The sequence below is a fragment of the Cibotium barometz genome, chromosome 8 (assembly GCF_041138505.1).
Source record: "Cibotium barometz isolate CiBa-2024 chromosome 8, ASM4113850v1, whole genome shotgun sequence".
NCBI classification, from domain to species: Eukaryota; Viridiplantae; Streptophyta; class Polypodiopsida; order Cyatheales; family Cibotiaceae; genus Cibotium; species Cibotium barometz.
The window spans coordinates 60,096,349-60,112,724 of record NC_141053.1 but is presented as its reverse complement, the minus strand read 5'-3'; the positions used below and the strand labels follow the sequence as shown (position 1 = coordinate 60,112,724).

General features: G+C 42.0%; 1 protein-coding gene across 1 annotated transcript in view; it reads left to right on the top strand.

Moving 5' to 3' along the window:
• Positions 1-7,728, top strand: part of LOC147636503 (protein transport protein sft2-like) — a 29,945-nt gene extending 22,217 nt beyond the window's left edge. The window contains exons 2-4 of the mRNA XM_086801976.1: positions 6,721-6,988; positions 7,090-7,194; positions 7,313-7,728. Of these exons, the coding sequence (XP_086658102.1) occupies positions 6,721-6,988; positions 7,090-7,194; positions 7,313-7,423 (484 nt within the window). The 3' untranslated portion in view covers positions 7,424-7,728. The remainder of the gene's footprint in view (positions 1-6,720; positions 6,989-7,089; positions 7,195-7,312) is intronic.
• The last annotated feature ends 8,648 nt before the right edge of the window (positions 7,729-16,376 follow it).

Sequence of the window (16,376 nt, the reverse complement as noted above, 5' to 3'; positions counted from 1 at the left end):
AAGCCTTCAGTGTTTTGGTAGTTTGATTCTCAACAAGAGCAACAAACTTCTGAAACACTGAGAAAGTATCACTCTTCAAACGAAGAGGATAAACCCACACCTTGCGTGTGGCATCATCAATAAAGGACACAAAATATTTTGCCCCTCCCAAAGAAAGCTGAGGCATCTCACATACATCTGTATGCACAAGCTCTAACTGAGCATCTTTCTGTCCAAGAGCTTTCTTGTGGGGGCTGCCATAAATACAATGCTCACAAAACTGAAAACTTGAAAACTTTAGAGAAGGCAAGTAACCCAAACGAGACAATTGCTCCATTCCTTTGACACTCATGTGTCCCAACCGGCTATGCCACATAGAGATTTCCGGCAGCTCGGTTGCATTTACATTAGCATGGTGACAAACACCTGCATGCATGAAGTAAAGAGTGTCCACCTTAGAGCCTCTGGCAACAACCAGTGAGCCCTTACTAATCTTCCACTTTCCATGACCAAATGTGGTAACATAATCAGCATCATCAAGCTGTCCAGTAGAAAGCAGGTTCTTCTTGATCTCAGGCACATGCCTGACATCATGGAGCATAAGCTGTGAGTCATCTGAAAACACAAGTCTCACATCACCTCTGCCAAGAATCTTGCATGCATGGTTATCACCCAAATAAACTACTCCTTCATTGCCAGCAGTATACCTGACAAACAAGTCTCTGCAACCTGTGACATGAAAGGAGGCACCTGAATCAATGATCCATGAGTGCATACCATGACCATCTCCTGCAAGAAGTGAATGGGCATCAAGTGAAGACGTGAATAGGACCTCATCCTCACTGTCACCTGCATGTGACACATTGACTTCTTCAATCTTGACTCCACTTTTGCCCTTTGGCTTTACATCTTTGGCTTCATCTTTGTCTTTGTCTTTGCCTTTTCCCTTTTCCTTTTGATCATTCTTCCATTTGTAGCATTGCTTTTTGATGTGTCCCTTCTTGCCACAATAATGGCATTCCAAGTCCTTTTTGGAGCGGGACTTGCTCCTTCCCCGTTCTTGGCTTTTACCCCTTTGCTGGGATCTCCCTCGTGCATTCATGCCACTAGCAATTCAAATGCTATGCTGTCATATGTAGATGTTGAGGGTACTCTCCTTCAAGAGGAGATGAACAGGAAAAACAACTCTGTTGGAAAGTCCAATGCATGTCTTGAATGTGTCCCAACTCTCTGGCAAAGTGCATAAGAGAAAAGTGGCTTTGAACTCATCGTCCATTGCCAACTTTTGATTAATGACCTGGTTGACAATACCATTAAACTCATTTAGATGGGCTGCCATAGACGCCCCTTCCTTCATTTGAAGACCTATGAGTTTCTTCAACTGATACACTTTGCTTGAGGCACTTTGCTGGGCATACAAGTCCTGCAATCTTTGCCACATTCCCCAAGCTGTCTTCTCTTCACGAATGCTGAAAAGTAAAGTGTCTGACATAGACAACATGATGGTGGATCTTGCCAGCTCATCCATATCTTCCCACTCTTCAGCAGTAAGAGAAGCGGGCATTACACCCCTTTCTTTGATAGGCTTGTGCTGCTTCTTCTGGAGCAACACATTATAGCACTGGGTTTGCCAAATATCATAGTTATGTGAGCCTTCAAGCTTCTTGATGTGAAGCAATGAAGAGCTCTCACCTGTGGCTGCCATAGCAATATGCAACCTGTCAATGCCTGACTCCCTGCAAAATGTGCAAACACTGCACCAAAAGCACACAAAGTGCTCACAGTTGTTCTCCCAAAGTTTATCTCCCACTGCGGAAGCACAAATGCAACTCTACTTCCACTGTATGTGATGAAATCACCAAACTCTGGTTGCTGCAGATTTAGGACAGCACCTTAAATGTGCTTTGTTCCCCTTCCAAAGTACTGTACAACAGTACTAAGTGCTCACCAATGATGTACCAAACCTGTACCGTCAAGTACAGCAACTGAAATTGAGATTTTTGCTCACTCAAATCAATGTGCAGCCATGCCAAAACTTGTACAAAGCTGTACCAAATCTGTACCAGCAGGTATAGTAGCAATAAATGCTCTCCTGGCTGTCCAAATGAGTGAAAATCAGACTTTTACAGTCCCCACCACTGCATACAACAGTCCCAAACAGAAATTGGGCAAAAGCCCCTTGACTGCAAGTGGATTTCTGAGGATTCAAGGCATAAAAGTCTTGCCTGCTGCTTTGCCAAGCTCAACAAGCATAAAATCTTGAAAAGCCCCTTGATTTAAGATCAATTGCTGATCATACATGGTACATTAGCGCACATGAAGGCATCCAGAGTCTTCACAATGCTTCCCCCTGGCCACATATACATCCAGTATATAAAAGCCCCTTGATTTACAGGCACATTGAGTGCTTGTCAGGCATCAACACATTGCCCAAAGCATCAAATGCGAGTGCCTGCATGCAACTCAACCCAATCGGCACAAAAGCCCTTTGATCTGCACTGAAATTTGCTGCAATTTTGCCCGAATATGCGATTTCTCACATCATACAGCATGTATGAATGCTTAATTGCACAATTACATCAAAAGCCCCAAATTTTGACATCCAATTTCCTGCAAATTGATCTTGTTTGTGATCAATGTCACCCAATTTTGCCAATTTCGCTCAAAATTTGAGCAATTTGGCACCTGTACCTGCTCAATTGATTGAATTGATAAGAAATTCCCAAAGAATTGAAGCAAATACCTCTTAATTTTTTTGATTGCAGGAAAAGGGGGTGATGTTGCTGCTGCTGCTGCTGTATTAGTGCAGATGAAGGACTCCTTTGCAGCAGCCCGTGCGGCTATTGAAGCAGCACCACATTAGGCATACATGCTCGCGAGAGCATTGCTTGCACAATGTCTCCCTGCAGCAGTCCTTGCGGGAGTGAGAAGCAGCGCTGTCCAACACAATGGCGTTCTGCAACCGTCTGCAGCCTCCCAAAACAGCGCCCGTGAGCATACGATGTCACGCCTTTGGAACAGGCAGCGCACTTGGCTTACGTGGCCACTTGAGCAGCGCCCGGCTATTGTCGCACCTCAAATTGAGCAGCGCCCGGCTATTGTCGCACCTTGAGTGTGGCAAAACGGCCACGGCAGAGTTTAAGCGACGATGGCGATCTCAGGCGTCGCACACGTGGGAGATCGTAGGCCCGTTTTGATGCCGCCGACTCAATGTTGCAGCCTCCACCTAGTGGCTTTAAGCCTTGTGGCCAGGCGTCTAGCGTTCAACGCTCACACAGACAGCACACGCCTACTCCTTGCGCTTCTACTCCAGGCTATCGGCTCTGCCTGCATGCGCACATCTGCCCTGTGATTTTCTCACGCCCAAGTCCAGCGCTGCGCATACCAATGCTCACACGCACAGGCTATCGGCCTTCAGCCATGCTTGCTTGGACACACACCTGCAAGCTACTTGCCTGCACCAGACCATGCTGTCTCAAGACCATACACAGTGCTCTGATACCAGTTGAATGGGAGAGATAATTAGGGTTAGGGTTTCATGTGGGAGACATACACACAGAGAAGAAGGGAGAGAGAGAGAGAGTTGTGGGGATAAGTCAACTCATGATATGAGTGTGTGACTCCCCTATCACACATGTATATTGCACTAGTACACATAGTGCACTTAGTACATTAAAAGTACTAAGTGTACTATGTACTATAACTTATGGACTTGTACACACTACAAGGGTGGGCATAATGCCTTTACCCCAACAATCTTCACCCTTCTCGGTCTTCCGCTTGGGACACTGCCTCCAATAGTGGCCTTTCTCGCCACAATCATTACAGGTCCTCTCTGCCTTTAGTTTCTCGCGGTCAGTAAAAACGGACTTCTTCTCAGAAGACTTCTCCGACGAAGCCTTCCCTTTGCCCGTGTTACGGCCTTTCGACCGTTGGCCGGTTAAGGCCTCCGAACCTCCACCTTGAGGAGGGTTTGTGAATCGTTCCTCTTGGTCTAGGACCATGGGCACAAGCTCCTTCCACATGATGGTGCTGAGACTGCCACTGGTAATCAAAGACGAGTAAAATGCTGAGTACTGAGAGGGCAAGTGTGACAGCAACGTTATGGCCATGTCCTGACGATATCTCCTTCCCAGCCTGAAGAACTTCCTGCTGAAGAGCCTACAGCTTGTTAATGTGTTCCCGCATCGTCGAGGACTTTGCAGGGTTCATAACCCGCATTTGCACTTCCAAGGAGATCCTCTTCGTGGGTGATACCCTGTTATAAAGAGAAGCCAAGTACTGCCATATGCCTCTGGCCAGCGTCATATGCTTTACATGATTGATTACCTGTGGTGTGCAATTGAGAAAGATAAACGAACGGACCCTGGCGTTGACACGATCCCACATTTGTGTCTGAGCCTCCCAGTCCTTTCGGATCAAGGGTAACTCCCCTTCCTCTACTTCCGGCCGTGGAACCCCAACAACGACGAAATCAGCGAGGTCATAAGACTCCAGAACAGATTCCATCATAACCTTCCAGATGCCGTAATTGTTCCCGTCCAACTGACGGTCCACTGGGAACGTGGGGAGAGTCGGGATCTTCACATGCCTCTCGGCCATCTCAAATAGATCTGCCATTGCAGGGATGTACTCTGAAAAGGGTGGGTGGGTGGGAACAAAGAAGAACTAACAACTTGCAAGTGGCTGTCCAGCAAATCAGCCCGCCGTCCCCTTGCTTCTCCTCTTCCCGAACAGTCCCAAACAGTCCACCAATCAGCAACACAACAGTCCCCCTCTTGCTCACACAAATCCCAAGAACTATCTAGAGCCTAGGCTCTGATACCATGTGAGAATACGTAGCGGAGATGATGACCAGATCTGGGAACACGAGCAAAACGCAGTGCAGAAAATCACAGCACAAGAGAGAGAGAGATAGAGGTGTGTAACTCTGCTCTATATACACAAGAAGATCCCGAGTATGATACAAAATGGAACGGGGGCCATGGGGCCATTTTATATGGCCCCAAATACCCAGTCGGCCTGTGCTAAAGGCAGCCGACTGGCCCTGAACCTCCACGACCAGCAAATACAGCTAGTCGGCCAGCTGTCAGCAGTCGGCCATCACAGATATGGAGTCGTGGACCAGTACCATCAGTCGGCCAGCACATGGGCCCTCCTGCCAACCCTGGGAAGCCACCCAAGCCATAGAAAAAATAGGGAAAAATGGGGGAAAAATGAGAAAACACCTCATAAGGGTGGGCACACCCACAACAAAGGCCTTGGTGTATAAAAATAGACAGGAGATGACTTCCAACAAGAACAGGGGGATCATAGACAGCAAGAAAAGCCATCTTGGCATGAGATTTCGTACTCTCTTCTGTCGTTGGTGAAGTATATGAGCCATATGTCGTGGGTGAAGTGTCTGAGCCATCGGAGGAGGACTCCTGCTTTGCTTTAGCTTTGGCTTTAGCTTTGTGGGAAGCAGCCTGTCGGGCAAAACATTTGGCCGCTGAATGACCAAGTCGGCCACAAAACTCACAAGATTCCTTCATCCTGGAACCCTTCTTGCTGTTAGAATTCAGAAGATGACTTTGTGGTGACTTTCTGCTTGTTGTTGTTGGAGTTCCCTTTTCCGTCTTGGCCTTTGCCCTCTCCCTTGTTACATGCGAGAGGGCAAATGTTTGAAATGTGGTAGTAAAGATCACATATCTCTCCAATGTACAAGCAAAGACAAGAAAGTAGATGATCCTAAAGTGCATGTGAGTATGGTGCCTGATGTGCAAGGCAATAAGGGTCATGCAAGCAAGGATAGAGTAGCATGCAAAGCATGGGGGCAACTTAAAGATCAGCCGACCTTGTTCATGTTTGATGATTTCTCTACCGACAACATCATTTCCATCCAAATGGCTGCTGCCTTGGGGATTGAAGTGGGAGACATGGGACCCGAAATATATGCATGTTAACCTTTTGTTGAGAAGGATGTGAAGGTCACTCCTCTCATTGGAAAGCTGTGAATTCACATCCTGGGTTACCTCGACATGAGAACTTCCTTATTGCAACACTTAATGGATGTGATGTATTTCTTGGCAAACTATGGTTGAACCCCACAAGAACTACAAGACAAGCAAACTCTTTTTATGTACAAAGGCCGAGAGTATCTTATAGGTGTAGGCGAATCGGGTGATACTATCCTCGTTGTATCTCATGTACAAATCAATAAAGCAATGAAAAAGAGTGTTTCTTCGTACTTGGTTTTTTATACATGATGATGTGGAACATAGCAATGTGCATGTAGATTCTCTTACTTGCGTGATAGGCTGAATTTTCTTAAGTGAGTATAGAGATTGTTTTGCCGATGCATTAGAATCACCTCAATCTTTGGCAAGGATGGATGGTGGCATCTAGGGCATCTTGATATGAAGCAACCATGGTGGTTAGCGTCGTGTACGTAAAATTACAGCTCTTGCACTCCATATGTGCTGTACTTTTGTACAGTATGCCTTATTACCTCAGGGGCTTTTACCAACCTCTCCTGATATTGCCATCAACTGGAGTATCATGCTCATTGCTGACCATACAAAAGTATGGCTGTCCATGGTTTGTGCAGGGCCAGCCACAACCTTAAATTGAAAGTACATGTTACACATTTCCTCGGAGAGACCTACACATATTTTATGTTTATAAAATGCACAGTATTTATGTTTCATAGGTATGGAAAGAACTAAAGGTTGAAGGCACTAACAGGGCAGTTAATGGCAGGGTCTCTAAAGGTGTCCGAGAACTTCCTGGAAATGTTCAGACTGCAACCAGCAGCATGCCTTCAAGGAAGGCTATTCTCTACTTCGGTCTGATGCTGGCCACGGGTGTCTTCTTTGTCTTCATTTCATTCACCATGTTTCTGCCAGTGATGGTTGTCATGCCACAAAAGTTTGCCATTTGCTTTACTCTGGGTTGCCTATTTATAGTGGGTGCATTCTTTGCCCTCAAAGGCCCACGCACGCAATTTCTTCACATGATATCCAAAGAGGTAAAGGCATTAGATTGCATTTCACTCGATGTGAATTTTTTTCCACCACCCGTTCATCATGACACTCTTGTGAGGGCTCATTTGAGCTTCATTTTTTACAGAGACTCCCTTTTACTGCTGGGTTTATTACAAGCATGGTGGCTACGATATATGTCTCTATGGTGCTGCACAGCTATCTACTATCAGTACTCTTCTCGGGAGTCCAGGTATGTGAAAGACTAAAGGCTCAGTTTTTCAAGCTGTTTGCTCTGGCGTTTGACATTGCAGGTGTTTTTTTGTGTTGCTTCTTTTGTGGTATCTTATGTAGGAATCGTTTTCTTGCAGGTATTTGCCCTGCTCTATTATGTGGTATCTTACTTTCCAGGAGGCTCTGCAGGGATGCGCTTTCTTTCATCGATGGTGACATCCTCAGTTTTAAAATGTTTTGGCCGATGAAACACTCCCGCCTGTTATATGTATCTGCTGAAAGGAGCAGATCAGCTGCTGGTGTGAGTGGGCCTGCTGCTACCAGTGCTCTGATGAGTGGTTTGGCTCTGAGAGGTTTGTTCTATATTGTGACATAGCTTTTTGCATAAAAGCTTCGTCTTCTCTGCGACCAAATTTGTGATCTTGACAGAATGACCCAGACTTTAATGAGAGCTAAATATCTGACATGTGGGCTTATTGAAAGGCTCACTGTATCATGGCCAGTTTGTCATGGACATGTGAAATCAAGATTGGGAAAATGGTTTCTTCTGCATGTAATAAAACAGTACAGACTCGCACTCTGGCATTTGACAAGGTTAGGCTAGTGTAGGTAGTGCATGCAAATATATAACCGGAAGAAATGTGCTGGCATGCTCGAGCCTTACTAATCAGGCGAACGGCTTGCTTCTAGGCTGGGTTTAGAGTAGCTCAAGCTAGTAGCATTTACCTCCCCAAGACAGACACCCTAGCAAGCAAGGCAAGCACGTGTTCGTATCTTCTCTTTTTAATTGGATAATGAGAGCTTGTTTCACACAACTATCTTCGGCATGCATGGTTTGTACTTCATGCTTCCCCATCATAGCATGCCACACTGGAGGCAAGACGTCGAGCTAGGCAAGTATATTCAACGCATAAAATAAGGTGTTTGCGCGCGCGCGTGCGCGACTGTGAGAGAGAGACGTCACAAGGCTGGGCATGTATTACTACTGGTCATATTTTGAACAATCGTGAGCTTGAAGTTCATCATGAAAGGGGTGAAGGTTAGGAGCATATTATTACACTCACTTGCCTTGCATACTCGACCATTAGGATGCACTAGCTAAATAAAATATATATGGGTACCAAATTTTCTATTTGACAAGGTTGACCTTAATAATATATTTTTTGATTATTAATCTAGAGGGAGGTGGAAGGTTCGGGCTTCAGGTCGAAAAGATTTATTATTATTATTAATAAACTTTTTTATTGGTAATTTGGATGTGACTTTTTTGTTGTTGATCTGCACGTCGCGGCGAGAGAGAGAGAGAGAGAGAGAGAGAGAGAGAGAGAGAGAGAGAGAGAGTGGGTGACGGATCGATGGACAGAGTGAGGGAGGGAGGGAGATTGATGGAGGGAGACACGGAGGGAGGGAGGGAAAGAAAGACGGATATATATATATATATATATAGAGAGAGAGAGAGAGAGAGGCTATAGAATACCTGAGAATAGACTAAGGTATTTTGCTCGGTAGGGCTTGATTAATTAATGATGTGTAGTATTAGACCACACCCATAGGATTCCTACGATTCTTGTCGACAACTGGGGGGCCACTAGAAGTTTGGATTTCTTTGGAGGTTAGGTGTACATCCTCGTAAACTACGTTTAGTGTGATATACCAAATATGCTCGTGGAATTGCTCCCTTTCTTTGTGGATGGAGAATTTGTACACAACTTTCTTGGCTCTTGCAAGTTCCATAGATCATCTTTTGGTCTCTTGTGGGGCGATAATATACTTAAGAGTCCGAAATCGTAGCTTTCAGTTTTCAATTTTATTTTACTGTTGCTTTTTCTTATTTCATCCATGACAAAATTTCATGGACACTATGCACACATCATGTTGGTCTGGGTCTTTTGAAGACGTTAATATAACTCTCTCTCTCTCTCTCTCTCTCTCTCTCTCTCTCTCTCTATGTATATGTATATCTCAAATATTTCTCTTATTAAATATTGTATAGTTAATTGTAGTGTTGGGAAACATTAGAATGAAACATGATACTACAGTAGCAAATTTGTTAGTTAATCACATTAATTGACTCACACATGTACTTGAGTGTCAAAAAAAAAAGCTTACTTTAGCTTATTTTTCATAGCTCAATTTTGGAAAAACCAATTGAAAATTTTACTTGCCTTGAAATTAATGAACAAGAATTTTTGTTAAAAATTCGATAGATTTGTACAATTCAAAGGAAAAATTGATGAAAGTAAATACCTCTCCTTATTTTGATTTGTTAGGTGAAAATGTTTTTGTTCTTTGAACATCGAGTATAAAAGAATCCAATAATAATTTTGATCATCCAACAATGTGAATGATCGAATGGTGTTCTTAGTAGAAATTCAGAACTTGGCCAGTAATCTAGTATATCATGCAAGGGGATTCAGTTGGTCATAGTAATCTAGTATATCATGCGAGGGGACAAAACACATGGAGGTGCACTATTATTTCATTAGAGAGAAGGTGTCGGATGGACAAGTTTATTTGGCATATGTGAAGATTGAAGAACAAGTTGTCGACATCTTTAGAAAGTCACTTGGGAAAGAGAAGTATGAGTACTTTAGAGACATACTTGGAGTACTAGAGATGGATACAATGAACTTGAGGGAGAGTGTTAAGATAGCAAGTTCATCCAACTAGTGTCGGTGTGCATTAGCAGTAGGAGTGTGTGGATAATAATTGAATGTGTCCAATGGCCAAGTGTATGGATATTTGGTGTTACACTAGTATTCGGACTTTTCTATGATCATTTGAGTGTGGAACAATCCAAATGACTAGAATGGAAAATCAAGGGGGAAGGTATAAAGATTAAAGGATTCATGGGATTCTTATTGGTAATACATCATGCGCATGACGACACTAGAATGGAAAACCAAGGAGGAAGGTACAAAGGTTGAAGGATTCATTGGATTCTTATTGGTAATACACCACGCACATGATGACACTTTTAGGAGCCTTTTTGTCAAATACAAACAGAGTAGAGAATGTTTTTTTGCAAGTAAAAAATAAGAGCAACACTATTTTAAAAAAATAAAATAGGATCAGATTTTTTTTCCAAATAAAAATGGGAGAAACATTACTTAAATTTAATAAATTAAGCAAAAGAAAAGGAAAGCACGATCTTAAGAGCTTAATCCAGCATCCAAAGAACACTGAGATGGAAAAGAAGCGAGAACCCATGGGTGCATCCGGGCCAAAACGAATCAAAAAACAACAAAAATACATGACACCTGCAAGACCTATGGTAGCACATCCAGAGAATGCAAAGATGGAAAGGAAGAGAGAACCCATGGGTACATCACCAAAATGAACCAAAAATCAATAGCACCTACAGGGCCTCCAACAACATCAATCAATGCTCGAAGGTAACTCAAAAGATAAGGAAAAAAATCAAAAGGACATATTAATTTCTATTATAGGGACCTTAGTGCATACACAATAATAACCAAACTTTGAAGCTTAGAAACATGGTGCAACATGCATAGTCTTTCATTAAATAATTCAAAAAGAGTATTTTGGGTGCTTAATCACCAAATATTATTATTTTGACTCATAGCTCTCTTGTTCCTAGTTTTCTACCTCTGTGCAAATAGGTTCACCGAGTACTATTGTACTAGTGCAATTCTAAAGGAACTGCACCAGTACAACAGATAGACACCTCAATTGGTTCTAAAAGAACCAGCTAAGGTGGTAGTACCGGATACACACCTCTTAGTAAAGGGTTTTAATAGATAAGCACTAGAGCTTATGCTTGATGAGGAGTGATTAGTGGGGTTGGCAAGGCCCATGGTTGCCTTGGGATGTGGGGAGCATCTATCATGGTGCCTGTTGGTAGGTTTTCTTGGTACTAATAATGAGATGTGTCATGTTTTCCATGGCACTAGAAAGGAAAAAAAATTGTTGATGTCTAGGACTTAGCTAGCTTTGGACACTCCATACTTGTATGATTGCGGCAGCAAATTACACACCAAACCATATCTCTTCGTGGTGGGAATAAGTGTGGGTCTCTTGCTTGAGGAGGTGCTAGCTAGGGCTGGCCTTAAGGCTACCCTTGAGATTTTTCCCTTGGGACTGGCATCATCATTGCCAACCTAAATGGTTTAACATGCCAACTCATCCATGCTCATGTCCTTAACTAGGACTCTAGCTACTGCTGGTTGGACACCCTTGATGATGAGCCTTTGCATTCCCTACCTCTTGGTTTGGGTGGAAGACTTCTACATCCTTGTCTTATGGATTGTCTACTAGGTCTATTACCTAGTGGCAACACTTATCAAAGCTATAGTGTCTAGACCAGTAGATTGAGCTAAGATTTAGTAGGTTCATAAAAGTGGAAGCATTATTAACTGGCCTATAGTAGAAAGCAAATGTAGAAGTCTTTAAGCCGCTTATGCAACTCAATAACATATAGTAGAAAGCAAATGTAGTAGTCTTTAAGCCGCTTATGCAACTCAATAACATATAGCATTCAGACGGCTCTAGCTACTCAAGCACATCACAAAGTGTTTTTATTGTCAGTATAAGCATTGGTTATGAAGTCTCTTGCTCTTGAGACCAATCATAAATAGATCAATGAGCAATAACATCCAGTCTTTTTTATGGTGCATCTCTTATATGGAGATACTTGGTTCTAGAAATGTAATCCTACATTGTTTCTCCTTCCTCTTGCTTTAGGTTATATATATGTGCAATAGAGCTCCATTTGGCTCCACTAGGCAAGAATCCTGCAAATGAAAGTGTGCCTCAAGACCTCATAGCTAGTCTTTTCAAGTGGATTTCATGATCTAAACCACTGGCCTGCTTTGCCTTCAAAGTCCAAATGAGTAGATCCTAGTAGGATTATCAATCCGTCCCATGGTCTCACAAATTTGATGAAACTTCTCTAGGTACTGAATGGGATCTCTAGCTCCATAAAATTTGGCCATCATCCTTGATATCTGGATTGGCTTGGTTTTTCCCAACACGCTAGGTGCTATATTTATCGCAACCCCCCTTCCCATTTCAAATAGCATCCTTAGCATGCCTTAGTCCATTCACATGGCACTGAAAACATAAGGAGGTGGTTGCATGAAACCCTCTATTTCAAGACACATGATCTCTTACCCTATGGGGTTGGGATGCGGAGTTTTCAATGCATGAAGCCTTTTTTTTTTTTCAGGGTATCGGTGGATCTGTTGTTCTATGGGGTTGGGTTGGGTGGTTTCCAATGGGACTTGTCCTCCACCAGCTTTGAGGTTACTTGTTGCTGCAAATTGACAACTAAAACTGTCGATTGTGCACGCTTTGCTTATTGTTGGAGATTGTACCTATGCTATGTGTGAGCGATCTTGATGATTTGAGGTAATGTGGGCAATCCCTACAGCTATTGGATCAAGATCATTGGTGAAATGAGAACTGGTAAGGGATTTTACTTTATATAGACTTCTCAATCGGATTAGCCATGTGACAATTGTGGTTAGGTCCGTTATCCGAACTTGGATGATCCAAACCTATAAAAGATCTAGATGTGAGATGATACGAGATTGGGTGATCTCGAATTGAGGTAATTTGAAAAATCCATTAATTTGATCCGAAAGTTTTGATGATTTGAAAGTAACTAGATTGAGATTGACGATGATCAAAAGTTACGGTGACTTTATCTGAGATTTCGGGATCAACAATTTGAATGGTAGATTTTGGGATCAGATTAGCTTTGGTAATTTGAAAAAAGGTGATCTAAATTTAGGATCGACTAAAGTTAAGATCGATGATCGGGATCTGCTGACAATTAGGACCAGCGATCAGAAGTGAAGTTTTTAGTGTTGGCGATTTGTAGGTAAGCGACCTGAAGTCTGGCACGACGATCCAAAATTTGGGATCGCTGGATGAATTCGGATTGGCGATTTGAATCTTCACAGTTGTATATTTTCCCTTGTTTCTTCTTTGGAGCTTCTTCAGCTTTGGTTGGATGTTAGTGTAAGGTAACAAAATCAAGGTGCTTAATGTGTGTGTTTGTGTAATATAGACACACCTAGGGATGCAATTAAATACATAAACTTACGGTACAAAAACATTCAATGGGGTCTATGGGCTTGTTGACTACGAGGTCTTTACCTTGGAGATTTGGTTACAATAGAAGAAAGGATTCTATCATGGAATTCTTAGGCAATGGATCATACACTAGGCCAAGCAGAGAAAGGTTTCCCTTCTATCCTCTCGCTAGTGTCCCCCATCCAAGAATGTACTTGAGAGGCTTTTGGAGTTGATATTCTACTTAAATATAGTGTATGATTAGTGTTTGAGTGGGACTTCCTTCTTCACTCCATCAACCCTGACTTGGACTTGATCATTATGCCTATCGTATCTTATACGTGACACTACTTATTAGTTATGCTTATCTCTTAAATGAGAATAATGTGGAGGAGAGGATGAGCTTGAGCTCCTTGCAAGTAATCACACACACAGAGCAGTAGAGAAGCATACACGACAGATGGATGGTTGAATTTTCTTCTATTTTCTCTTCTCTTTCTCTTTCATTATATGATGATACATTAGGTTACTTGCTTATTGTATGTTGCTTATGTTGTCACAATATATGACAATAGCCTGTAGTAGCTTTTGCAACCAAGATACCTCACATGCTACCATAGCAATGCCCCTACACTCAGCCTCTATACTCGCCAAAGAAAATGTTGGTTACTTCTGACTGCTCTAGCTAATAGCAAACCTCCCAAGTGAAAACATAAAGCCACTAATAAAACTCCTGTTTACTGGTGCTAAAACACTACTAGTCCAATCTGCATCTGTATATCCATGCACCTGTACCCGTAATTCAACCTCATAAAAAAGTCCACAGTGTATTGTGGACTTTATATATTTGAGTATCCTCCTAGCCGGATCCAAGTGTGGCTTCCTTGGGGCCTACATAAAAAATTGACTCACCAACCCAACATCATCATAGCACTCTAATTTGGCCTAGTGATATGTAAATCAAACTCCCTATAATGTGCATATACATAGTAGGATTGTTATGAGACTGATAGAAAACACTAAGGTAAGACTAGGAAAGATTATTTACATGTAAAAGGTTGCATATAAATAAGGTTCAAGGGATTTCAAATAGGAAATACCTAAGCAATGGTTAATTGGCATTTTAAAGTAAAAAGGGAAGTATATAGTGCACAATGAAAGCCCAAGGGATACAAAAGTAGGCGCCCCCTCTTAGGGGTACTTGAAGAGGCATTGGACAAGGAAAAGACAATGTCTAGCCATTGAAAGGTCAAGGGGCTGAAGTTGGAAGGTCATGCACGACTTAGGCCTATATAACCATGAGTTTAGGGACTATGTGGGTATATGGTTGGGTGGAGAATCAACGTACTAGTCTTACAAGTCCTCAAGCTTATAATGCAAGGAGCATTACATCGGTATCAGAGCCAAGTTCTTTCTCTTCCATGTTTCCATTGAGCTACTCGTTGTTGCTAACTCTAATCTCTTTTCTATTCATTTCCATAAGCTAATCTCTATATTTGTCAAATCTTCTCCATACAAAATATCTACTGCCTAATAAATTGGGCATACTTTGGAGTCCTTCATGGAGCAAGTGGAGTACAAGATAGCCTTGAAGTATCTTTGAAGAAAATATCAACAAGGAGGAATCAACATCATTCTATTAGTTATCATAAAGGTAAAAGAAGACCAATTAATTTTGAGGAAGGTGATTTAGTTTATGTAAAGGTTTTTGAAAAGTTAGAAACTTTAAAATGTGGAAAAGTTCCAAAGTTAAGTCCAAGGTATTGTGGTCCTTATACAATACTTAAAAAAGTTGGAAGTGTAGCTTATAAGGTAGCTTTACTTGAAGGATCTAGAGTACATTCTGTGTTTCATGTTAGTAGACTGAAACGCAAGATGGGAAAAAATTATAACATCATTGGAAAATAAGCAATAGTTGATTTTATAGAACCATCTATTCTTCCACATGAGCCTGAAAAGATTCTCGAATATCAAGAAAAGAAAACTAGACATTCTGTGTTTAAAGAATGTTTAGTAAAGTGGAAAGATAGACTAGAAGAAGGATTAGTGTCAGGACACGGGTAGGACTAGGGGGAGTCAGGTGGTTTAGGGGAGTTCGGACATGTGTGGACGGCTAGGGCTATTTTAGCCGGCTAGGGTCTGTATCTGGCGGTTGGGTAGAGAGATGCCCTATTCCCTTCTAGCAAGTTTATGGAGGTCTCATTATGCGTTTATGCATGGACTATCATGGTTTGAATGCAATCACGATAAAGAATAAGTATCCGTTATCGCGATTTTTTATATATAGCAAAATTGACTTAAGGTCAGGCTATCATCAAGTTCACATCTGCATGCAGGATGTGCCTAAGACAACTTTTCATACCAGATTTGGACATTATGATTTTTTAGTTATTTTGTTTGGTCTAACTAATGCTCCAGCTACATTTATGACACTTATGGATAGCGTCTTACACCCGTACCTTGGTCGATTTGTTACAGTATTTCTTTATGATATTTTTATTTTTAATCGTACCATAGCTCAGCTTTTCATTGATAATATCAATCAACTTTATGGGCTGCCAGCCATATCGTCAATGATAGAGACCATAAGTTTAATAGTCACGTCTGGCGAGACAAGCAGTGTTCAAAAGGTTGGACACAATGCTCAGTATGAGTACTGCTGTGACCACCCCCCATAGTGATGGTCAAGTAGAAAGAGTTAACCAAGTACTCGAGGATATGCTAAAGGCATATGTGTTTAAACTGCAAACAAATTGGGAAGATTACTTACCAATTTTAGAATTTTCCTACAATAGTGCAAAGCATGTCGCTCCTACACACTTTAGTCCTTTCATGCTTATGTATGGGTTTGAACCCCGATCTCTCCAGTAGCTGTGGGGTTAGCTACTAAAAGAATTCAAAAGATAAAAGATTTTCTATAAGATCATCAAGATATGCTGAAAATCACTAAGGAAAATGTTAAATGGGCCCAAGATCGTTATAAGTATTATGCGGACGAAGACCGCAGATTGGTCACATTTGAGAAAGGTGACCAAGTATTTCTCAAGGTTCTCCTAAGTTTGAAAAATTTGAAGAGGGAAAAAGTGCCAAAGTTGTCACGGAAGTATTGTGGACCTTTCGCAATACTTAAGCGTGTAGGTGAAGTTGCCTACAAGTTAGCTT